The sequence below is a fragment of the Elephas maximus genome, chromosome 7 (genome assembly GCF_024166365.1).
Source record: "Elephas maximus indicus isolate mEleMax1 chromosome 7, mEleMax1 primary haplotype, whole genome shotgun sequence".
In the NCBI taxonomy this organism is placed as follows: domain Eukaryota; kingdom Metazoa; phylum Chordata; class Mammalia; order Proboscidea; family Elephantidae; genus Elephas; species Elephas maximus.
The window spans coordinates 58,591,809-58,618,130 of record NC_064825.1 but is presented as its reverse complement, the minus strand read 5'-3'; the positions used below and the strand labels follow the sequence as shown (position 1 = coordinate 58,618,130).

At 38.2% G+C, this 26,322-nt stretch overlaps 1 protein-coding gene and 1 pseudogene across 1 annotated transcript; both read left to right on the top strand.

Annotated features, from left to right (window-relative positions):
- The first annotated feature begins 4,722 nt into the window (after positions 1-4,722).
- Positions 4,723-6,298, top strand: LOC126080044 (olfactory receptor 56B1-like; annotated as a pseudogene).
- Positions 6,299-15,923: 9,625 nt separating this feature from the next.
- Positions 15,924-16,883, top strand: LOC126080043 (olfactory receptor 52N4-like). The gene has a single exon (XM_049891364.1). The coding sequence runs from the start codon at positions 15,924-15,926 to the stop codon at positions 16,881-16,883; it is 960 nt and encodes a 319-aa protein (XP_049747321.1).
- The last annotated feature ends 9,439 nt before the right edge of the window (positions 16,884-26,322 follow it).

Below are 26,322 nucleotides of genomic sequence, written 5' to 3'. Positions count from 1 at the left end.
TGCGCTCAAGATGCATTGATAATTACTGGTGGTTGGAATGGGGAAGTTGGAAACAAAGAAGGACTGGTAGTTGAAAAATATGGTCTTGGTGATAGAAACAATGCCAGAGATCGCACGATTGAATTTTGCAAGACCAATGACTTCTTCACTGCAAATCCTTTTTTTCACCAATATAGATGGTGACTATATACATGGACCTCACCAGATGGAATACACAGGAATCAGACTGACTACATCTGTGGATGGAGACGATGGAAAAGCTCAATATCATCAGTCATAACAAGGCCAGGGACTGACTGCCGAACAGGCCATCACTTGCTCACGTGCAAGTTCAAGTTGAAACTGAAGAAAATTTGAACAAGTCTACAAGAGCCAAAGTATGACATTGAGTATATCCCACCTGAATTTAGAGACCATCTCAAGAATAGATTTGACGTGTTGAACACTAATGACCAAAGACCAGAGGAGCTGTAGAATGACATCAAGCACGTCATGCATGAAGAAAGCAAGAGGTCATTAAAAAGACAGGAGAGAAAGAAAAGATCAAAATGCATGTCAGAAGAGACTCTGAAACTTGCTCTTGAACGCCAAATAGCTACTGTGAAATGGAATGATGAAGTAAAAGAGTTGAACAGAACATTTCAAAAGGTGGCTCAAGAAGACAAAGTAAAGTATTATAATGACATGTTGAAAGACCTGGAGATGGAAAACCAAAAGGGAAGAGCACACTCTGCATTTCTCAAGCTGAAAGAACTGAAGAAAAAATTCAAGCCTCAATTTGCAATAGTGAAGAAATCTTTGGGGGAAAATATTAAATGACTCAGGAAGCATCAAAAGAAGAAGGAAGGGATACACAGAGTCACTATACAAAAAAGAATTGGTCAATGTTCGACATTCTAAGGTGATACCGTATGAGTAGGAGCCAACGGTACTGAAGGAAGAAGTCCAAGGTGCCCTGAAGGCATTGGCAAAAAACAAGGCTCCAGGAACTGACGTAATACCAATAGAGATGTTTCAACAGACAGACACAGTGCTAGAAGCACTCACTTGTCTATGCCAAGAAATTTGGAAGGCAGCCACCTGGCCAACTGACTGGAAGAAATCCATATTTATGCCTATTTGCAAGAAAGGTGATCCCACCAAATTTGGGAATTATTGAACAATACCATTAATATTACATGCAAGTAAAATTGTGCTGAAGATCATTCAAAAGGAGCTGCAGCAGAATATTGACAGTGACTGCCAGAAATTCAAGCCTGATTCACAAGAGGACGTGGAACCAAAGATATCATTACTGATATCAGATGGATCCTAGCTGAAAGCAGAGAATATAAGAAAGATGTTTACCTGTGTTTTATTGACTTTGCAAAGGAATTAGATTATGAGGATCATGACAAATTATGGATAATTTTTCAAGGAATGAGAATTTCAGAGCAGTTAACTGTGCTCATGAGGAGCCTGTACATAGATCAAGAGACAGTGTTCCAATAGAACAAGTGGACACTGCGTGGTTTAAAGTCAGGAAAGGTGTGCGTCAGAGTAGTATCCTTTCACCATACCTATTCAATCTGTATGCTGAAGAAGAACGGGACATCAGGATTGAAGGGAGACTCATTAACAGCCTACATTATGCAGATAACACAACCTTGCTTGTTAAAAGTGAAGAGGACTTGAAGACATACTGAGGAAGATCAAAGACCACACAGCCTTCAGTATGGATTATACCTCAACATAAAGAAAACAAAAATCATCATAACTGGACCTATAAGAAAAAAAAAAAAATCATAATAAATGGGGAAGAGATTGAAGTTGTCAAAGATTTAATTTCACTTGGACCCACAATCAACACCTATGGAAGCTGCAGTCTAGAAATCAAAAGATGCGTTGTACTTGGAAAAATTGTTCCTCTTTTACGTGTTGAAGAGCAAAGATGTCACCTTGAAGACTAAAGTGAGCTTGACGCAAGCCATGGTGTTTTCCATTGCCTTCTATGTGTGTGAAAGCCGGACAATGACTAAGATCAAAGAAGAATTGATGCCTTAGAATTGTGGCGTTGGAAAAGAATACTGAATATACCAGGGACTGCCAAAGAATGAATAAATGTGATTTGGAAGAAGTGCGACCAGAATGCTCCTTAGGAGCAAGGATGGGAAGACTATGCCTTACATACTTTGGATGTGTGTTGTCAGGAGCAATCAGTCCCTGAAGAAGGAAAATCATGCTTAGTGAAGTAGAGGATCAGTGAAAAATAGGAAGAGCCTCAATGAGACAGATGACACAGTGGCTGCAACAACGGGCTTAAGCATAACAACGACTGTGAGGATGGCACAGGATGGGGCAGTATTTCCTTCTGTTGTAAATAGGGTCACAATGAGTTGAAACCAACTCGATGGCACCTAACAACAACAACAACAATCCAGTTCCTCAACAGCACAATTAATTCGCCGAGAATAAGGTTAGCTGTAGTACCTTTAAGGAGCCCTGGTGGTGTGGTGGTTAAGCACTAGGCTGGTTACCAAAAGGTCTTCAGTTTGAACCCACGATTCACTCCTCTGCAGAAGAAAGATGTGACAGTCAACTTCTGTCAATGGGTTACCCATTTCTAAGCTCTCAAGTTGGAACTATTGCACTGAACTCCTTCAGAGCCTTCATCTAAATGCCCAAAGTAACACTAGTTTCATGTCAAAGACTGTGCCAGTCCTTCAATAAAATTTGCCATGAATATGTTTAGATGATCTTACTTTCCCTCAAATTATATCCATCATTATAGAAGGACAATTTATCCCATCATTAGGAGGTATATGTTTATTCAAACTTAGATGCTGTAAAAAATATCTGAAATGAAATATACCTAGTTGTTAGTAAGAGTCACATTGGTTATATTACAGGGGAACTGTGCCTTTTCTTGAGGCTTTTTATGTATTTAAAAATAATCATATCAACAATAAGCCCATAACAAATATAATTAAAATTGATAATAATCCTGCCTTTAAGATATCACTTAAAAGCTTTTGTACATACTTTCTGTCTTTTTGTATTTTTTCTTGCTTGTAAATCTCAACAGCTTTAACCATAGCAAAAATACTGACAAAGAAATGCTTAAAAAAAATCAATAACTTCTGCAAATAACAAGAATTAAGTGTATCTGAAGTGTAGAATGCAAGGAGGTTTGTAGCAAGAGGTGATACTTCATGGGTTTGTACACCTGCGAGTGCCTTAGATGGTATAAGGGAGTTTGAACTTTATTCGAAGGGAAGCATGGAGACTTGGAAGCATTTTTAGCAAGGTAGTGACAGTTTTAGAACAAATCAGACCGCTGGCAAAAAGAAAGACCCACGGGAAAATGAGAGACAAGTATAGCCAGGCAAGATTAGAGATGTTAAAGGTTTGAATTCCCCAGAAGTAGTAGCACTGAAGAAAGTGTATATGAATGAAGTAAAGGAAAGAAATCAACAGAGTAAGCAAAACCAAAGACCAAACCAAACCAGACGGCGTCAAGTCATCTCTGACTCATGGTGACCCCATGTGTGCAGAGTAGAATTGCAGTCCCTGAGGCTTTCAAGGTTGTGACCTTTCAGAAGGAGATTGTCAGGCCTTTCTTCTGAAGCATTTCTGGCTGGGTTCAAATCAGCAAGCTTTTGGTTAGTAGTCAGCTGCTTAACCATTTGCAATACCCAGGGACTCCCAGGCTAACGAAGCAATTGTTTATGAGGGGTGAGGAAAGGGCTGATTGGTTTGCTGGTGTCAGGACTGGCTGGTTGAGTGGCTGGTTGGGCCATTATATTAAAAAAAAAAAAAAAATTATACAAGATAAGAAAGAATATGGAAATCCAACAGCATTTGAGTCAAGATAATGAATCTAGTTTTGAACGTGACTCTGATCATATCCTGGTAGTTACTTTAAAACTCTGCAAAAATAATTTTTTTAATACAATAAAAAGTATCACATTACTTGTACCTAAGTTCTATATTTATATGTATTTCTATGTTCTCTAAGATTAAACTCAGGGAAATAAAGATAAAACTTCCTAAGATATGCCTCTAATATATTACTCCTTAAATTTACAAATTCAACCAAGATCGTTCCTTTCAAGCTATTCTTTTGAGGCTTCTCAGGATTCCACGCAAAGAACATGAAAGAAAAAGTATCCCTCTGCTAATCTGCAACAAGCTTGGTGTTTGAAGCTCTTTAAAAGGCTATGATAACAAAGTTTTGGAAGTCTACATAAAACATGAATCCACATCTATATCACCTAGGAATTTACATAATTTCATCTCCCGTAATTTCACATTTAAAAAATCTAGATATCTTTAGTTAATAAAAACCTGAGTCAAGTACGATTGAGACACATATGAAAAACCAAACATCCAAATGATTCCACAAAATTTCTCAAGGGACTGAAGAAAGGCTTAGGAAATAAAAAAAAAAATTATATTTATCTCCTGGCACTGACCTGTGATAACTAAAAACAATACAAATAGAGATTTGAAATTCATGCTGAAATTTCCCTGCATAGTAAACATTGATAATTAGTACTTTTAAGTTTACCTTTTACTAATAAAATCCTAGAACTTCCTCGATCTATCTTAAATTATTATGAGAGATGGCATATAGGTTTAATTTTTTACAGCACCAAACTACAGAGTGGAGACAGTTTTAAAATATTTGATGATGTTTATGCTCAGAGGCAGCAACTGAAAATAATTTTTCCCCAGGAAAATATGTCTGCCGCTTTCAAATTCTCCAACAGCACCAAATTCCAGGTCTCTGAGTTCATCCTGGTGGGATTCCCAGGCATTCACAGCTGGCAACATTGGCTCTCCTTGCCGTTGGCACTACTCTACCTCTCAGCAATTGGTGCTAACAAACTCATCCTCATCACCATCTGCCACGACTCTACTCTGCAGCAGCCTATGGGCTATTTCCTAGGCATCCTCTCTGTTGTGGACACGGGCTTGGCCACCACCATCATGCCCAAGATCCTGGCCATCTTCTGGTTTAATGCCAAGGTCATTAGCCTCCCTGAGTGTTTTGCTCAGATATATGCCATTCACTGCTTTGTCGGCATGGAGTCTGGTATCTTCCTCTGCATAGCTGTTGATAGATAATTGTCATGGTTTGAATTTTGTCCCCCCAAAAATGTATCAACTTGGTTACACCATGATTCCCAATACTGTGTGGTTGTCCTCCATTTTATGATTGTAGCTATGTGTCAGAATCGACTCGACTGCACTGGGTTAATTTTAAGTTAAAGAGCATTAGGGTGGGATTGTAGCATCATCCTTACTCAGATCACCTCCCTGATCCAATGTAAAGGGAGTTTCCCTGGAGTGTGGCCTTCACCACCTTTTATCTCTCAGGAGATAAAAGGAAAGGGAAGTAAGCAGAGAGTTGGGGACCTCATACCACCAAGAAAGCAGTACCAGAAGCAGACAGTATCCTTTGTTCCTGGGGTCCCTGTGCCTGAGAAGTTCCTGGACCAGGAGAAGTTTGAGGACCAGGAATCTTCCTCCAGTGCCGGCAGAGAGAGAAAGCCATCCCTGGAGCTGACACCCTGATTTTGGACTTTTAGCCTACTTTACTGTGAGGAAACAAATTTTTCTTTGTTAAAGACATACACTTGGTGTTATTTCTGTTATAGCAGCACTAGATAACTAAGACAGATACGTAGCTATTTGTCATCCTCTTCGCTACCCATCAGCTCTCACCAATCCCTTAATCGTAAAAACCACTCTGTTCATGGTACTTAGAAATGGCTTTTCAATTACTCCTGTGCCTGTCCTTGCAGCCCAGTGCAATTATTGCTCCAGGAATGAGACTGACCATTGCCTGGGCTCCAACCTTGGGGTCACAAGCCTGGTTTGTGATGACAGGAGACCAAAGAGCATTTGTCATTTAGTTCTGGCATGGCTTGGCGTGGGGAGTGACCTAAGTCTTATTGTATTGTCATATACTTTGATCCTGTGATCTGTACTTAGACTGAACTCAGCTGAAGCTGCATCCAAGGCTTTAAGCACTTGTACCTCCCACCTCATCCTCATCCTCTTCTTCTACACCGTTGTTGTAGTGATTTCAGTAACTCACTTGGCAGAGAGTAAGGCCACTTTTACTCCAGTTCTACTCAATGTGCTACCCAACAACATCCCTCCTGCCCTAAACCCTATGGTCTATGCACTCAGGACAAAAGAACTAAGGGCAGTTTTCTGGAAAGTGCTTTATTTAGGTCTAGAAAAAAATGATGCTAGAGACTTTGTCCGTGAAGTACATGGACTTCAGCTTCTTCTAATGCGGAAATAAAAATTAGACCTTAAATGAGGACGGAGGAGTAAGTAAATGCCTTTGAGATCACTTTTCACATTTTTAAAATAAATGATTATGGAAGCATCTAAGGAAAGAAAAAAAAAATTCTTGGTACCTCCAAAGTACTGAAAAGAACTAAACATATTTGAGAACATGGAAGAAACTTCTATCAACCAATAAAAAGGGATAAACAACCAGCATTTATGATTGATATCAATGCTCTAAAAACAAAAGTAAAGGTAAAAACAAAATACATATGCATGCATGCACACTCACCCACACAACCAAAGAAAGGCATGATTGGGACGTGAATTACAGGTCATGCTTGCTGGCTGATGGGTACACTTGCAAACAAAGAAGAAAGTCTACCTGAACCAGCATCATTCCAGTAGCATGGAATGCAGAGGCAGGAACAGAAAACATTTCAAATGAGCAGTGCCAAACCAAACTACAGTGGGGATCTAGGCTGAACAGGGAGAGATGCCTGGGCTTGGACAAGCAGAACCCAAAAGATACGGATAGTCACAAGGATCTGCATTCATGTGCCTCTCCAGATCCTTCCTCTGTCCTTTCTGCTTTGATCTGTAGCCTGGAGGACTGAATGAACCACATGTGCTGTGCGACTCAGACTCTTTTATCTACTGGAATTCACTTGGATTGAGTCAATAAGCAAGGTATGAACTTAATTATGCTTACTTACCAGTCTGAAGTGATATTGTACATTTCAGATGAGTAAGTAAGTGTAAATAAACCTGAACATACCTTGCTTACTGTAAGGAGATGCATATTGTGCTTACTGGTTAATCTGACCCTGGGAGACACCGATAGGCAGATAGAGTGAAAGAAGAGAGAGGGTTTGAGTTATTTACTCTCCACTCCCAGGCATTGTGTACAGGCAGAGTTCTGACTGGTGTGTCTTTCATAGCACTTGCCAGGCAGCGCTGCCTCTACAGCTCTAGATCTTAGAGCTTTCCAGTAACATTTTTTCCCTGCCTTTTCCCATCAGGCCAAGGGGTTTATCAAGAAAGTCTTTCCACTGTTATTCTCAACCACTATATTTTCCTCAATATCCATTATATTTTCAACATCCATTGTATTTCCTTAACCTCTCTCACAACTCCATTATTCACAACTTCATGAAATTATCTTCAGACTCAGATTTGCATGTGTTTTTTTCTAAGAATAAAGGCACCAATTTACATAACCAGAAAGCAGTCACCAATAGCAGGGAAATATGTTGTTCTACAAAAATCTAATTCATTATCTGCACTCAAAATTCCTTTCTATATATAGAGTCACAATGGCCTTAATAGCAATTATTTACAGGTTTGATATCCAATCCACGATCAAACGTTGTGCATTGTTGCTGTGTCTCTTTATTGTACTTTAATATGTGATGGTTCCTCATTTTGCATGGACTATCTTTTTTTTAAGGTTGCATGTCAGTTAATTTTTCTAAATGTTTCTCAATCTGGGCTTACCTGATGTTTCTTCATCAGTAGTGTGGTGACCATGTGCCTCTCACAGGTCCCTTCATGAGAACCTGATGTGAGTATCACAGTTAACTGAGACACTCTGGTTGCTGCACTTTTGGGTGTGCTATGATACTTGCGGAAACCCTGGTGGTGCAGTGGTTAAGTGCTACGGCTGCTAACCAAAGGTCCACAGTTGAATCCACCAGGTGCTCCTTGGAAACTCTATGGGGCAGTTCTAGTCTGTCTTATAGGGTTGCTATGAGTTGGAATCGACTCGATGGCACTGGGTTTCATTTTGTTTTTGATGATATTCACACCAATGTCACACTTTCCTCGACTGATCCCTGGCAATGACTGAGCACAGCAAGGAAGTCGGAATTAAGCTATTCCTACAAGAAATGTGACTCCTGTAGTGGACAACCTTTGCTTGGGAACTCTCCAGTGGCCTGGCTGAGACTATCTCAGAGCTATACTGAGGGCTGGTGTGTTCCCTAAGCAATTCTTCCTTCCCTCTGTCTTTTCACAGGTGTCAGAACTGCATCATGGCCTAACAGCTCCTCCCACCTCTCCTGCTTCCTTACTCTTCATACTCACAGGTGTCTCCCAAAAAATCTATTGAATGTCTAATCCCATCTTGGTGTCTGCTTCTTGGAGGACTAGAACCAACACAGGTGGCAATGGCAGTGGAGTGGTCTAGAAAACACGTGGTAAGGGAAGGTTTAAGATATGATCACTCATATCACAGCTCACAAGATGAATCTAATCCTGAGTGGGATGTGGGCACACTTAGGCCTTAGTTTGGGTTTTGGCTCAATTGCTAAAGATTTCAGCAGTGGTGATGTGGGACAATGTCCCTGTGGAGAAAAATACTCTGGCTAGTGCAATGATTTGGGACATGGGGATACAAGGACTAGAAGGACAGTGGAGTTGGCTGGTTACTACTGTGTTATATTGACATCCTGTAAAGGGTATTAAGAAATTGAAGGCAAATAAGAAATAGCAAAAACTAAGTGTGATAGCTTGCAGAGAGGCCCTAATATGCTGCACTATAAAACAATACATAAATTAAAAAATTAAAAAATAAAGAATAAGTGAATGGAAGAAACATTCTCTACTTAAAAGCTTTCAACCTCTTTTCCACAGGAACGTGGGAAAGAAAGAAAAAAAAATCTGTAATAAATGTTAAAATCACCAGTTTTTTTTTAAGATAGCTTGCGTTTATTCTCATCCTCCTAATACATATCCCAACATATAGACACACACATGTAGCTACACACATATGAAATTATTCACTCATTTCTGTAGCATCATCTGAGCATTATGAATGGAAATTTCTCACTCTTTTCTTTCTTCCATACAGGTTAGCATGATATACACACCAGCAGCTGTGTCTCTGATGCTCTGAAATGTCCCCTTGGGATATATAACAAACATTTTTCTTTAAAGGCTCAGGTCAATAGTACAGAGATCAAGGAATTCAGAAGTTGAGCATTGTACATTGATTCTAAGATTGTGATTTCTTTCAACCAAGGGCCTGGGCACTGGACCATATTGCATTCATCTCACTGGTCTGCTACCCGGAAACTAAGGTATTAAAGGACATACTAAAGAGCCAAGTGACTAAATTTATTTATTTATGGGCAGTAAGATGAAGTGGAGAGAGGCTTTGAATGTATATGAGTTGCTGATGATACTCTTAGAAATACAGGTTTGATTTCATCTACCTAGTTTGAAAACAGAAGTATAAGATTGGTTTCCTTGGAAAATGTTTATTTCCTAGCTTTCAGATCATAATTCAGTGTAATTTATCATGATGATTGGGGACATCTGGTATTTCTCCAACCAAATAGGAACACTTAGTTGAGTTGTCGTGGAAGTCAGATGTGAATTGCCCTCATAACATGGGAAAATGGGTGGCTAGCTAGAGAATAATTTGCTATTATGAGATCAATGGTCAGGTTACTCTTGATAATTACATAACCTCCCCTTTAGTCCTCAAAATGAGAGTCTAATTTTTCCTGGTTCATTTCTAGCAAGACTTAATTATCACTGCATTTTGTCCATCTCGGGTAGCAACACCTGCAGTGAGCAAACTGTTCTTATATGGGAAGAAGAACATGAGTCTAAAGGGTTGACAGTCTAGGGAAAAAGAAAAAAATTATTGGCTAGAGGGCTAAAGAATGAGATTAAACAACAGATGATATCAAAGCTGTATTTTATAGATGTACTTTCTGTGTTGTGTTTCAATTTTCCTGTTCTAGTAACCCCATTCACGCCCCAGTGTAACATAAGTCAAATTCCCTTGCAGGAAAAATTAAATCATGTCTTGAAATCAATTTAAATGTACTTTGATAAAGAAAACTGATTAAATTTTTAGTTAATATTTTGATTTCTAACTTATATCTTTGAGATCTTTGCAAATATATTGAAGATGGGATTTAAATTGTATAACAATGAGGTGCATTTTATTGATTAAAACTACAATAATAAAAAGGAATATGAATATATAAATAGGATGTTTATGTAGTATTTTAAAAAATATTTTTCAGAATACTACCTATTTAATCTCGGAAAAATATTTCTTCCTTTTCAATTTAGGGGTATCAATGCTTCCCTTGGGGCCCTGGGGTTGCAGTAGTTAAGAGCTCAGGCTGCTAACCAAAAGGTCTACCTTTTGAAGCCACTAGCCACTGGCTGGAAACCCTATGGTCACACAGTGGTTAAGTGGTTAATTTGTCTACCTGATTCTGATACACAGATGCATGGCTAAAATGTAGTAGACAAAGGAAGATTAAAAAAAAAAAAAAATTGCCCTGGAGTTGATTCCAACTCCTAGGGCCCTGTAGGTCAGAGTAGAACTGCCCCACAGGGTTCCAAGGATGTAAATCTTTACAGAAGTAGATTGCCACGTCTTTCTCTAAAGTAGCTGTTGATGGTTCGAACCACTGGGGTTTAGGTTAGCAGTTGAGTGTTTAACTACTGCATCACTAGGAGATACACCTGGATAAAAAAGAACACCTTTGTCTCCACCACAGGTACTTCTCTCTGTGCAGAAATAATTAAGACGCTGACTGACATTGCTCATTCTTGTCATGATATCCTTTAACTCCAAGAGAACCTGTAAAACTTCGTTCTGTACTGTGATATATGATGTAACGTACAGACCAAAACAGGTAGCCGAACATCACACAATTATGAGAAACTGTTCAACGTATAAAGGAAGATAGAGGGAGAAATGAATAGGGATCCTGTTTGACTCATTTATACTAAATAGTCACAGATTATTGAAAGAAATATATCTTATTGTAACAATAGTAATTTTTTGTATATTAACGTATATATACATATACTTCTAAATTCATGTTACCGTTAATGATATTTGTAAAAGCAACCCAAAAATATAATGTTCATTGCACACCTAAATTGTGAATTCAGCAAGTTTGAAAGACAGAACCTTGATGGTAATTTCGGTCTTCAAGTAAAAAACATTTCTTACACTGCAAATACCGTATGTTATGCTTCTATCCAAAATGAAAATTAATACACTCTTGAAATTCCAAAGCAAAAATGTTTGGTTATGCACAAACCACGTCTCTTTAATAGAAAACTGGTCTGCTCTCAGTTGCCAGGTGATTGAAATGTTTGAAGTCCTCGTTTTAAAACCTCCACTCTGTGGTAAGAAAGTGGAGTGAATTTCAGTGCTTTTCATGATTCGGGTTGTGAAGAAACCGTATCAACTTTGTAATTAGACAGTTTCGTACCGTGAACTCTAATTGCACACCATCAAGTCCTACATTTCTCGAAAAGTGATTTTGACCTCAATGATTTTGCTTTGAATTTCTTTGTGTCACGTTGACACATACTTCCCGATTCTTGGCATTCTTTATATTTACCTAATTGTTTTTTATATACGTACACTGTTTTTAACCTTTGTGTGTCGTTTTTATCCTAAGGCACTCTTTTGTACAGCATAAGTGATTTTTTAAAATTAATTAGGATTATGTCTAAAGTTAATGTATAGTTTAAATAATTTGTCTTTATTGCCAAAATCAATATATTTGTTCTGTCTCTGTCATCTAAATCTTTTCCTACTTTATTTGTATTATCTTCTTTTCTCTGTTTTACGAAGAGGAATTTTATTTATTAATTTTTCCTAGTAATCTTGAGGAAGATATGTTGCATTTTTTCTTCTAGTGGTTTCTTCAATGATTTCCAAGGAATATAATTGAATAATTCTGAAAGTCAAGTATGAAGTGCGACTCATTCACTCATTTATTGAAAAAATATTTATTCAGTGTTTTATATATATATACCAGGTGCCTTGCTAGAGACACCAGAATATAAATACAAATATACACATCCCTAATATCAATGATTTCACTGAATTGTGGAGGATTCACAAATATGAATTGACTTCTATAGTACTATGAAGTAGATATAATGAAAGAGAATAATTCTTTCAGCAAATCAAATATCTACCTATAAACCTAGCTATTTGTAGTAAAAATATTTTAAGAGTGTTTAGATAGAAGATGGATCATGAACACATCCAAGTGACAGACAGCTTAGTCTTCCTAAAGAAGGTGTTGCTGAAAAAAAGAGCTACCTTTTGCAGGGCAGGGGGTGGGGGAGGGAGAGAGACCAATGAAAAGATAAAAGAGCCCTTATCACCAAGCCAAGAATATCACCACAAAGTGACTATGAAATGACAAGCAGCAGCAAGCGACAGGAGAGAATGCTGTTCCTCCCATCTTGAGCTGTCAGAGTCGTGACATGCTTTAGGTTTAAGAGCATTTGTCCTTCCTTCATAAAAGTTTTTCCTGATTTACTAGTTTAGGCACACAGGTGCTTCTGTGGGACCTTAACAAGGATTTGGTGACGACACGAGGAGAAGTTCTCGAAGGTCATGGTTATTAATATGGTCAACTTGTGTTGCTTGAGTATTTCCAAAACAGGGTGCCTTTTGATAAATCTGATTTATCCTCTTTTGATATCACTTTATAATATACAATTTCCATGGAACTATATTCCCTATCGGACAATGTTCTTAAAATTTCCTTTTTATATTGGACCTCAGGATGAGTATTTCTTCTGATGGGACACAGGAGAGCGTTCATTTGGTGGCCCTTAGTTGCTTTCTACTGTGTTAATTTTTGTAGACATTGTCAAAGTGGCTGTCAGCCTGAGAAGAAAACAAAAATATGAATGTTGAGCACTTAAAAAGTGGTAGGGTGTTTCACACACTACTTCATTCAATCTTCTCAGAAATAGAATTATTTTGTTTTCCAAAAAAATAAATGATAATACACTTATAAATGGGGCACAGTTAAGCAAAGTACATCTTGATGAATTCTTACATCCTGAAACCATATACTCCATAACTAGATCCAGAAAGAGAATATAACCAGCACTCCACAAGAGCCCTCTAACTCAGCTTCCTTCCAGTCATCGCTCCCTCCCACCTCTAGAAACCACCGTTCTGTTTCTAATAGCACAGATGAGTTTGACCCATTTTTATGTTTTATAAAAATGGAATCACTTACATACTCTTTTGTGTCAAGCTTTTTAAATGTAACAGTATGTTTCCGAGTTTCATCAATATCGTTGCAATTACTTGTAGATTATTTATTCTCATTGTTATATAAAATTCCATTGTGGAATGTTATCAGAATATACTCACCCATTCTAATATTGATGGGCATTTAGGTATTTTCCAGGTTTAGACTGCAAAAAATGGTCTAAATGCTGCAATAAGCATTCTAGTCCGTGTGGTCTGGTGAATGTATGTACATATTTTTATTACAAATGAAAACTGTTGGCTATGAATATGTTCATTGTTACAAGATATGCCAAAAATAGTTGCCTCAGTTTATACTCCTACCAGCATTGTATGAAAATTCCAGTTGTTTCACATTCTCTATGTCTTTGGTATTTTAGGTCTGTTTTCATCTTAGCTATGCTGTTTGGTACGTAGCACTGTGTCGTGAGACAATCAGTTTGCATTTATTTCCCTGATAATGACAAAATCTTTGCCTAGTTACATGTTTATTGGCACTTTTCTTCCTCTTTTGTGAAATGTGTGTTTAAGTCTTTTGCCCCTGCTCCCCTATTCATATTTATGTTGTATGAGTATTTTATATACATTCGGTACAATTTTTTTCTTGGATATCTGCATAGTGAATATCTTCTATTCTGTGGTTTAGAGTCCGTGGGTGGTGGCAAAAGTTAATATGCTTGGCTACTAACCTAAAGGTTGGAGGTTTGGGTCCACCCAGAGGTCCACCAGAAGAAAGGCCTGGCAATCTACTTCTGAAAAATCAGCCATTGAAAACCCTATGGAAGACAGTTTCACTCTGGCACACATGGGGTCGCCATGAGTTAGAATTGGCTCCATGACAACTGGTTACTCTGTGGCTTCTCTTTTCATACTTTCAATGGTGTATTTTCATTAAAAAGTTTAATTTTAAATTAATTCTATTTGTCTTTTTTTATGCTCAGTACTTTATTGTATGCTGTTTTCAAATGATTGTGTATTTCACATATCAGAGGATGTGTGTTTTGACTTTCGCATTTAGATCTAATATTTTTTGAAGTTTTTTTAATAATGATGTGATTTAGTGGTCAAAATATTCCTCCTACACATATATCTAATTGGCCCAGCAATATGTATTAGAAACACATTTTTTTTTTCCTCTACAATTTCTAGTGTTTTCTTTGCCATAAATTAGGCGGCTGACTGTGTGTTTCACCGTTGGTTTCTGTACTCTGCATTTCTCTCGGTGGTATTTTTATCTATATGCAAAAAACAATGGGTAATCTGAGTTTTAAGGAAGATACATAATTTGTAAGTTAGAGTTTTCTTAGAGAAATTGAGAGATCAAAAATTCTGGAAGAGTTCAGGTGAATTGACAGAATCAGTTCTAGAATTCAAGCCTTCTTCCTAACAAATTGGTGAAACTTCCACTATATTACTTGACAATGTTTCTGTGGAAAATATGATACGCTATTCTCTACGTCTAGTAATTATAAGGCTGTTAGGGAAGGCTGTTAATGGAACCAATTGGAATGTTTGGGACATTTGGTCACAAAGTGTTGCATTCATTCTAGTAAGCTAAAAGCTTGCATAAATTTTCCATTGCCTTGGAGCCTGCCAGCAAAATGATAATCTGGTTTTATTGTAAACCTTTGCCAAAAAGCCAACTCTGCCTCATGGCAATGCAATATGTTATAGTGTAAACTGTGCTTTCTAGGATTTTCTTGGCTGTTATCCTTGCAGAAGCAGTTCACTACACCTTTCTTCTGCCGTGCTACTGAGTGGGTTGAAAACACAACCACTCGTGCCACCTAGGGACCTATCTGGTACTGTAATCAGCCTCAATTCCTGTCTCCTACTACTTCTCATTTTGCTTACCCATTGGACAGACTTACTACACCTCGCAAAGTTTGTCATTTTTTTTCATCCTTCTGCCCTTACTCCATGGGGAAAAGGAGAGTCCTGGCTTCTACACTGCCTGATAAGGTTTCCAAGTGTCACAGGATTAATACATAACCCTCAGGATGTTTGTGAATCTTAAATCATTTACCTTTCAATCTGGACTAGGAGTTTATTCTAAGGAGAAATGTAAAACGATCTTATAAATTCATATAGACCAGGCCGGAACAGGACCAGCATGAGGCATCCTCAAACATGAGAAAATGGAATCCAGGTCTTTACATTGAGTTTTAGATTCCCAGATCAATTAAAAAATAAATAATTTAATGTTTCCAAAATGCTTATAACAAATCCTGGACATGGTAACAACAACAACAACAACAACAAATGCCAGTCATTAATTATGAATAAGGAAAAAAAAAATCAGCAGCACTTCCATTGGTTCTGTGATTAGAAGCGGTACATTGTAGGCAATCAATAAAAATGTGTTGAATGAATTGATGAATTAATCAATGAATAACACCACACAAGCAAGAACAGTATTTCCAGGCACTCAAAATATTTGACTGATCATAAAATGTGCTGTAGATTGAAAAGGAGGTGAAGGAGGTGGAGACAATGATCATACTTATATTTTACCTTCCCCTTTTCTAATTCTAGGAAAACACTCATAAATTTTAAGCTATTTAATGGTCACACAAGACTGATGATACTAATGTTGAACCAAACAGACTTGACCCCAGCCTTATTCATTCTGAATGGAGTCCCAGGACTAGAAGACATGCACATCTGGATTTCCTTCCCATTCTGCTCTATGTATGTTCTGGCTATGGTAGGCAATTGTGGACTCCTCTATCTCATTCGCTGTGAAGACTCTCTGCACAGGCCTATGTACTACTTTTTGGCAATGCTTTCTCTAACTGACCTTGTCATGTGCTCCAGTACAATTCCTAAGGCCCTCAGCATTTTCTGGTTTCATCTCAAGGAAATCAGCTTCGATGAATGCGTAGTCCAGATGTTCTTCATCCACACCTTCACAGGGGTGGAATCTGGGGTGCTCATGCTTATGGCCCTGGACCGCTATGTGGCCATCTGCTACCCTCTGAGCTACGCAACGATCCTCACCAATCCTGTCATTGTGAAGGTTGGGCTTACCACTTTCCTGAGAGGTGTGATTCTCTTCATTCCCTTCACTTTCCTCACCAAGCATCTCCCCTACTGCAAAGGCAACATCCTTCCCCATACCTACTGTGACCACATGTCTGTGGTGAGGTTATCCTGTGGAAATGTCAAGGTCAATGCCATCTATGGCCTGATGGTGGCCCTCCTGATTGGGGGTTTTGATATCTTGTGCATCACAATCTCCTATACCATGATCCTTCGGGCAGTGGTCCAGCTCTCATCGGCAGATGCTCGGCAGAAGGCCTTTAGCACCTGCACTGCCCACATCTGTGCCATTGTTTTCTCCTACAGCCCAGCTTTATTCTCTTTATTTTCTCATCGTTTTGGGGGTCACACAATCCCTCCATCTTGCCACATCATTGTGGCCAATATTTATCTGCTCCTGCCTCCTGCTATGAACCCTGTTGTCTATGCGGTGAAAACCAAGCAGATACGAGACAGTGTCCTAAGGGTACTTTCAGGTACTGAGGACACAAAATCCCAGAGCATATGAATGGATACTTGCCAGAAATAAAAATAAAAAGAGAAGCGGAAGGATTATTACTGTCTGTTTATACAGGAGCAGAAAAACATTTCTGAGAATACTCTTGGCCATGACAAGAGAGTGTGTTAAAAGGTGCATTCAAATAAGCTTCCTGAGAATACTGTCATCACTGAAATGCCCAATACACTATGAGTTTTCTCCTCCTTGCTCCTGTGAAGGACTGGCCTCATTAACCAAAGTTTCCTTGAAAAAAACCTAAGGAGATGATCTGGGACCTGACTATTCTGTTCTAGGTTCTGTTTTTAAATAATGATTGTAATTTCCAGGTTTCAAAGAATGGGAATTCCAGAACACTTAATTGTGCACATGGAGAACCTGTTACGTAGACCAAGAGGCAGTTGTTTGAATAGAACAAGGGGATACTGCATGGTTTCAAATCAGAAAAGGTATGCATCAGAGTTGTATTTTTTTCACCATACTTATTCAATCTGTACACTGAGCAAATAACTGGACAAGTTGGAATATATGAAGAAGAACACAACATCGGGATTGGAGGAAGACTAAGAATCTGTGATATGAAGATGACACAATCTTGCTTGTTGAAAGAAAAGAGGAATTGAAGCATTTAAGGATGAAGTTCAAAGACTACAGCCTTCAGTATGAATTGCACTTCAACATAAAGAACACAAAAATCCTCACAACTGGACCAATAAGTCATCATGATAAATAGAGAATAAGTGAAGTTGTCAAGAATTTCATTTTACTTGGATACACAGTCACTGCCCATGCAGCAGCAGTCAAGAAATCAAATGACATTTCACCTGGGTAAACCTTCTGCAAAAGATGTCTTTAAAATGTTAAAAAACAAAGATACCACTTTGAGGACTTAGGTGCACCTGACCTAAGCCATGATATTTTCAAACACCCCATATGCATGTGAAAGCTGAACAATAAAGAAGACCAAAGAATTGATACCTTTGAATTATGATGATGTTTTATGCTATTGAATATACCCTGGACTTCCAGAAGAACAAACAAATCTGTCTTGGAAGAAGTACATCTAGAATGCTCCTTAGGGAGAGGATGGCAAGACTTTGTCTCACGTACTTTGGCCATGTAAACAGGAAGGGCTGGTGTCTTGAGAAGGACATCATACTTGGTAAAGCAGAAGGTGAGTGAAAAAGAGTAAGATCCTCAAGGGATGGATTGACACAGTGTCTGCCACAATGGGATCAAACATAGCCAGGATTGTCCCGTGGAGCAGAACTGGGCAGTGTTTTATTCTGTTGTGTAATGTCTACTCTGTCCTATAGAGTCACTATGAGTGGGAACTGACTCGACAGTACCTAGCAATGACAACAACAGCTCCAATTTATACACTGATCGTAAGTTTTTGCTATATTCTAGAAAATATGTGCTATATTTTTCTCATTGTTACCAAAATACCTCTGTTTTCTCAATGATTTCTGAAGGAGAAAGTATCCTGTGAAGTCATCAGTAAAATGAAGTCTAGATCTCTGAATATCTCACTAGAATTATGATATCCGGTTGAATAAGTCTCTCCTAGGTACACAATCTTTTTGGTATTCTCTGCTTTCAGCCAGGATCCATCTGCCATCAGCAATGATATCCTTCATTCCATGTTCTCTTCTCAATCCGGCTTGAATATTTGGTAGTTCCCTGTTGATGTACTGCTGCACCACCTTTTGAATGATCTTCAGCCAAATTTTACTTGTGTGTGATATTAATGATATTGTTCCATAATATCCGCATTTGGTTGGGTCACCTTTCTTTGGAATAGCTGTAAATATGAATCTCTTTCAGTCAGTTGGCCAGGTAGCTGTCCTCCAAGCTTATGGCATGGATGAGTGAGCACTTCAGAGCTGTATCCATTTGTTGAAACATTTCAATTGGTATTCTATCAATCCCCAGAGCCTTGTTTTGTACCAATACCTTCAGTGCAGCTTGGACTTCTTCCTTCAGCACCACTGGTTCTTGATCACATGCTACCTCCTGAAATGACTGAAGATGACTTGAAGTACTTACAGATGAAGATCAAAGGCTACAGCCTTGAATATAGATTAGCTTGAACATAAAGATAACAGTAATCCTCAGAACTGGACCAATTAGCAACATCATGATAAACGGAGAAAAGACTGAAGTTGTTAAGAATTTCCTTTTTCTTGGATCCACAATGAACACCCATGGAAGTGGCATTTAGGAAATTGAATGACTTATGGTTTCGGGCAAATCTGCTGGAAAAGACCTTTTTAAATGTTAAAAACAAAGATGTCGCTTTAAGAACTAATGTGTGCCTGACCCAAGCCAAGGTGATTCAGTTGCCTCATATGCATTCAAAAGCTGGACAATGAATAATGAAGACCGAAGGAGAATTGATTGCTTTGAATTACCCTGTTGGTGAAGAATGTTGAATATACCATGGACTGTCAAAGGAAGGAACATATCTGTTTTGAAAGAAGTATAGCCAGAATGCTCCTTAAGGTAAAGATGGTGAAATTTCATCTCACATACTTTGGGTATGTTTTCAGGAGTGGTCAGTCCCTGGAGAAAGATATAATTCTTTGTAAAGTAGAGGGTCAGTGAAAAAGAGGACGACCCTCTATGAGATGCATTGACACAGTGGCTCTCACCTTGGGCTCAAATATAACGACAATCATGAGGATGGCCCAGGATCAAGCAGCATTTTTTTTCTGTTATACATAGGGTCACTATGAGTCGGAACCAACTCGAAGACACCTAACAACAACAACAACTACAAAATACACATAATTATTTTTCACGACCGACTGATTAAATACTCGGTTTCCTTCAACAGGGCCTTTAAAAGCACACAATATGGACCAATAAGCGATGTGATGTGGATGACACAGGACCAAGCAGTGTTTTGGTCTGTTGTACATAGGGTCACTATGAGTTGGCAGCAAGCCGTTGGCACTTGACAACAGCCACAAAATAGAGAGTACAGCTCTCTTAACTAAATGTAAGAAAAGGCGTACATATACATAGGTGTGTGTGTGCATATGTATGTATTAGAACAGCATGAAAGGAGAGCAAATTGTACTATTTTCATCTTATTTCCAATTGTGAAAACAAAAAAGAAAATTAAATATATCTCTCTAACATTTAAGGTTTTTCTAAATTAATAAGCAGATAATAGATTGAATAGTAGTTTTATATTACTATCTCAAAAACTAACCCAATTATATAGAAATATAAACTCAATATTTTGTTCTTATCTCTCCCTGCCCAACTGATGAAAATACACATTATTTCTCCCCAATTTAGTTGTATGATTCTCATTGAATTGAATTTTTTCATGACTCATCTTTTACTATCTCTCATTTTAAAATACTAGAAAAATGACCCCACCACCTAAAATATAATTCCCTTTTATCTATCACCCCATTTCTCTGCTCACTTTGACACCAAACTTGTAGGACAAGTTGTGAATATTTTCTCCCTCTACTTTCTCAGTGAGAAATCCCACTTCCTCTAATTTCTCTTTCTCCTATCCCACCAATCACCTAAAGTTGTTTTGCTCAATTTCACTATTGCCTCTGTGATAAACAAATCAAATAGGCCTCTTCTGTGCTCATCTACTACTGCCTCCTTTGCATTCTGTTCAATGCCCTTGATATCTTGAAATACTCTCATTTTTTACTTCAGAAACATTCCAGAGTTTTATAATTTTCTTCAGTCCTGCTGAACAGTTCTTCATAGCCTCATTTCTTTTTTGGCGTGTTTTTACATGTATTTCATGCCATTGGCCATAACTTTTTTTTTCTCCTATACTCTTTTCCTGGGTATTCTCCTTCAGTATCATGGTATCAAATATTTTCTGTTCACTAGTGGTTCCCAAGAGGAAGTTTAGATTCAGAGAGTTCCTTTCTACATACTCATTTTCATGTCACACTATCTTCTTCTGACAGTGTTTGGCCTCTTTTTTTTTATCCCCTTCATCCTCCAACTCCACCTATTTTCATCCCCTTCTTCTCCAGTCTTTTTTGATACATAAACATCTTTAAGGCCATATGCTATTATTTAGTGATTTTGTGCATTTTAATCTATATGCATTTTATTGTGTGAAAGAACTCAGTCTGTTGCTTCCTTTTTCACTCAACACTTTAAGATATTTTTATGTTGAATTTATATTTCATATTTATTGATTTTTTTAAACCACCATCAATCAACATTTGTTTTGAAATTCTCAGAAAAATATCATGAGTCAACTCCTACAGGACCCAGATAAACTCCATCCCAGCTCCTAAGGAATTTGACATCTAAGGTGTCAACAATATTAGTAGTTTCTCCAGAGTTATGAAATGTCCTACTTTTTTTTTTTTTTTTTGCATCATCTCATTTAATCCTTACAAAATTTTTTCAAAGTGAAAAACTTTCACAGTTTACAGAACAAGGAATAGATGTTAAACACAGAAGTTGCTTGGCCATAGTCTCTGCTACTAAATGATGGAGAAGAGATTTGATCCTAGAACCCAGGATTTGAATACTATGTCAGCAAGAACGATGAAGAATGATGCAAGGGATAGGCTAAAATGCTATTTTGTTTGCTCCATCATAACTTATCTTTCCGTATTATGATTAGGAATATTTTAGTACAACTTAAGAGAAAAATACTGATACATTGATTCTGTAGTGTTTTGAATCCTGTGTCTGCCATTTATTAATGCTGTGATCTTGGTAAGTAAAAAAAAAAAAACAACAAAAAATGCCATGAAATGCAGTCCCTTCTCTGTCGTACAAGAGGGATAGTCCCTGTTTACCTGCTTCAAGCCTTGTTGCTAGTCAGGTTAATGTCTATATTTTAATGTACTTATTATAAAAAGTGTTTCTATAGCTATTACAATTATTTTTTTAAGGGGTCACAATTATTTAAACATGGAGATCACATTTAGAGGTTGTTCCTTTAATTAATACTTCAAAAGCACATCAGATAATCTTGTGAGGTGAAATAACAAGATATCACAATAGCTCCATGCCACCCTGCACAGTGCAAACGGTTAACACGCTTGGCTGCTGACTAAAAGGTTGGCAGTTAAAGTCTGCCCAGAAGCACCTCAGAAGAAAGGCTTGATCTACTTCCAAAAAATCAGCCACTGAAAACCCCGGGGAGCACAGTTCTACCCTGACACACATGGTGTCACCAAGAGTCAGAATCCACTTGATGGCCACTGGTTTTATGGCTAATTCAAGGCTTGGGTAGGTCTCAGTGAGGCTTCTGAAGTGCCTCAGTGTGTGGGGTCATCAAGGAAGTGGCATATTATTTTAAGTCTGGGGGGAACTTTTGGTACCAAAGGGCCAGGTAAAGCCATTTGACATCAGGACAGTCGTGTAACCTACCCTCTAGAATTGTTGTATGACTTTATTTACTGATTTTTAATGAAATTTGAAGATACTCAGTTTTGATTGAAAAACTATGTATCCTGGATACACAATTAGGATTATTTCTACTTTACATTCCTTCTAATAATAGTAGAATCAAGCTTTTTACTTGTAACACTAGGATAAAACTTTGCCTTAATCGCCTAGTGAATAATATGCCTCATACTAAAATCAGTTAGTTCTTCTGTTTTGTTAATGTAGCTTTAGCATAAAATAGAATCAGTGACACATGGGTATAAATCAGAGAGACTGGGTTGAAATACAGCTCATTATTTAGAAGTTGTAAGTTTGTATTGCTAACCCTCAGTTTCCCTATCTTGGAAATGGGGATAATACAGCTTTCTTGTAAGGTCTTAAGTAAATACAATTAAGTTGAGTTTTTTTGCTTGTTTGTTTTTCTTTTTTTAACATAAAGCCTACTTTTCTGCCACCAAGACTGAAACAATAATTTGAAGTGTTCTAGTCAGTTCTTCCCCTATGTGTCTGTCAGTTTGTTGTACTGTGGGGGCTTGCGTGTTGCTGTGATGCTGGAAGCTATGCTACCAGTATTCAAATACCAGCAGGGTCACCCATGGCGGACAGGTTCCAGCTGAGCTTCCAGACAAAGACAGACTAAGAAGAAGGACCTAGCAGTCTACTTCTGAAAAGTTTTAGCCAGTGAAAACCTTATGAATAGCATTGGAACATATAGTGCCAGAAGGTGAGCCCCTCAGGTTAGAAAACACTAAAAAGACGACAGAGGAAGAGCGGCCTCCTCAAAGTCAAGTCAACTTTAATGACGTGGATGGAGTCAAGCTTTCAGGACCTTCATTTGTTGATGTGGCACAACTCAAGATTAGAAGAAACACCTGCAAACATACATTAATAATCAGAACATGGAATGTATGAAGTATGAATCTAAAAAAATTGGAAGTCCTCAAAAATAAAATTCAACACATAAACATTGATATCCTAAGCATTAGTGAGCTGAAATGAACTGGTATTGGCCATTTTGACTCAGGCAATCATATGGCCTACTGTGCTGGAAATGGCAACTTAAAGAGGAATGGTGCTGCATTCATTGTCAAAAAGAACATTTCATGATCTATCCTGAAGTGTAACGCTGTCAATGGTAGGATAATATCCATATGCTTACTAGGAAAACTGGTTAATATGACTATTATTCAAATTTATGGATCAAGTGCCAAAGCCAAAGAAGAAGAAATCGGAGATTTTTACCAGTTTCTGCAGTCTGAAATTGATCGAACATGCACTCAAGATGTATTGAAAATTACCGGTGATTGGAATGGGAAAGTTGGAAACAAAGAAGAAGGATTGGTAGTTGAAAAATATGGTCTTGGTGACAGAAACAGTGCTGGAGATCGCATGATTGAATTTTACAAGACCAATGACTTCTTCATTGCAAATACCTTTTTTTACCAACATAAATGGTGACTATACACATGGACCTCACCAGATGGAAAACGTAGAAAACAAATTAGCTACATCTGTGGATGGAGACAATGGAAAATCTCAATATCATCAGTCAGAACAAGGCCAGGGACTGATTGCAGAACAGGCCATCAATTGCTCACATGCAAGTTCAATTTGAAACTGAAAAAAATTAGAACAAGTCCACAAAAGCCAAAGTATGACCTTGAGTACATGCTACCTGAATTTAGAGACCATCTCAAGAATAGATTTGATGTGTTGAACACTAATGACCAAAGACCAGAGGAGTTGTGGAACGACATCAAGGACATCATACATGAAGAAAGCAAGAGGTCACTAAAAAGACAGGCAAGAATGAAAAGATCAAAATGCATGTCAGAAGAGACTATGAAACTTTCTCTTGATGTTGAGTAGCTAAGGTGAAATGAAGAAATGATGAAGTAAAAGAGTTGAATAGAAGATTTCAAAACGTGGCTCAAGAGGACAAAGTAAAGTGCTAAAATGACATGTTGAAAGACCTGGAGATGGAAAACCAAAAGGGAAGAGCACACTCTGCATTTCTCAAGCTGAAAGAACTGAAGAAAAAATTCAAGCCTCAATTTGCCATATTGAAGAATTCTATGGGGGAAAATATTAAACGACTCAGAACGCATCAAAAGAAGAAGGAAGGAATACACAGAGTCACTGCACAAAAAAAGAATTGATGAGTGTTCAACCATCTAAGGAGATACGGTATGAGCAGGAACCAATGGTATTGAAAGAAGTCCAAGCTGCACTGAAGACATCGGCAAAAAACAAGGCCCCAGGAACTGACGGAATACCAACTGAGATGTTTCAACAAACAGGTGCAGTGCTACAAGTGCTCACTTGTCTATGCCAAGAAATTTGGAAGACAGCTACCTGGCCAACTGACTGGAAGAAGTCCATATTTATGCCTATTTGCAAGAAAGGTGATCCCACCAAATCTGGGAATTATTGAACAATACCATTAATACTACATGCAAGTAAAATTGTGCTGAAGATCATTCAAAAGGAGCTGTAGCAGAATATTGACAGTGACTATTAGAAATTCAAGCCTGATTCACAAGTGGACGTGGAACCAAAGATATCGTTACTGATGTCAGATGGATCCTGGCTGAAAGCGGAGAATATAAGATGTTAACCTGTGTTTTATTGACTTTGCAAAGGAATTAGACTATGAGGATCATAACAAATTATGGATAATTTTACAAGGAATGAGAATTTCAGAGCACTTAACTGTGCTCATGAGGAGCCTGTACATAGATCAAGAGGCAGTTGTTCCAATAGAACAAGGGGATACTGCGTGGTTTAAAGTCAGGAAAGGTGTGCGTCAGAGTAGTGTCCTTTCACCATACCAATTCAATCTGTGTGCTGAGGAAATGATCTGAGAAGCTGGGCTATATGAAGAATGGGGTATCATAGCCTACGTTATTTAGATAACACAACCTTGCTTGTCGAAAGTGAAGAGGACTTGGAGCACTTACTGATTAAGGTCAAAGACCACAGCCTTCAGTATGGATTATACCTCAACATAAAGAAAACAAAAATCGTCACAACTGGACCAATAAGCAACATCATGATAAACGGGGAAAAGACTGAAGTTGTCAAGGATTTCATTTCACTTGGATTCACTATCAACACCCATGGAAGCAGCAGTGAAGAAGTCAAAACATGCATTTCACTGGGCAAAACTGCTCCTCTTTTAACTGTTGAAAAGCTTGACCCAAGCCATGGTGTTTTCAGTCACCTCCTATGTGTGTAAAAGCTGGACAACCAATAAGGAAGATCAAAGAAGAATTGATACCTTTGAGTTGTGGTGTTGGAGAAGAAAACTGAATATACCACGGACTGCCAAAGAAAGAATAAACCTAACTTGGAAGAAGGCAACCAGAATGCTGCTTAGAAGCAAGGATGGTGAGACTATGTCGCACATACTTTGGACGTGTTGTCAGAAGAAATCAGTCCCTGAAGAAGGACATCATGAAGAAGGGTCAGTGAAAAACAGGGAGAACCTCAATGAGACGGATTAACACAGTGGCTGCAACAATGGGCTTAAGCATAACAAGGATTGTGCAGATGGCACAGGATGGGGCAGTGTTTCCTTCTGTTGTATGTAGGGTCGTTACAGTTGAAACCAACTTGAATGCACCTAACAACAACAATAACCCAGTTCCTCAACTCCACAATTAATTTGCTGAGAATAAGGTTAGCTGTTATTCTCAACAAATTAATTGTAAACCCTGGTGATGTAGTGGTTAAGTACTATGGCTGCTAACCAAAAGGCTGGCAGTTCAAATCCACCAGGCTCTCCTTGGAAACCCTATGAGGCAGTTCTACTCTGTCTTATAGATTCGCTATGAGTCAGGATCGACTCGATAGCAACGGGTTTGGTTTTGGTTTTTCCTTAAGGTTAGCTGTTGTACATTTTAAGGAGCCCTGGTGGTGCTGTGGTTAAGCTCTCAGCTAGTAACCAAAGGTCTTCAGTTTGAACCCACCAAACACTCCTCTGCGGGAGAAAGATGTGACAGCCAGCTTCTGTTAACGGGTTACACATTTCTAAGCTCTCAAGATGGAA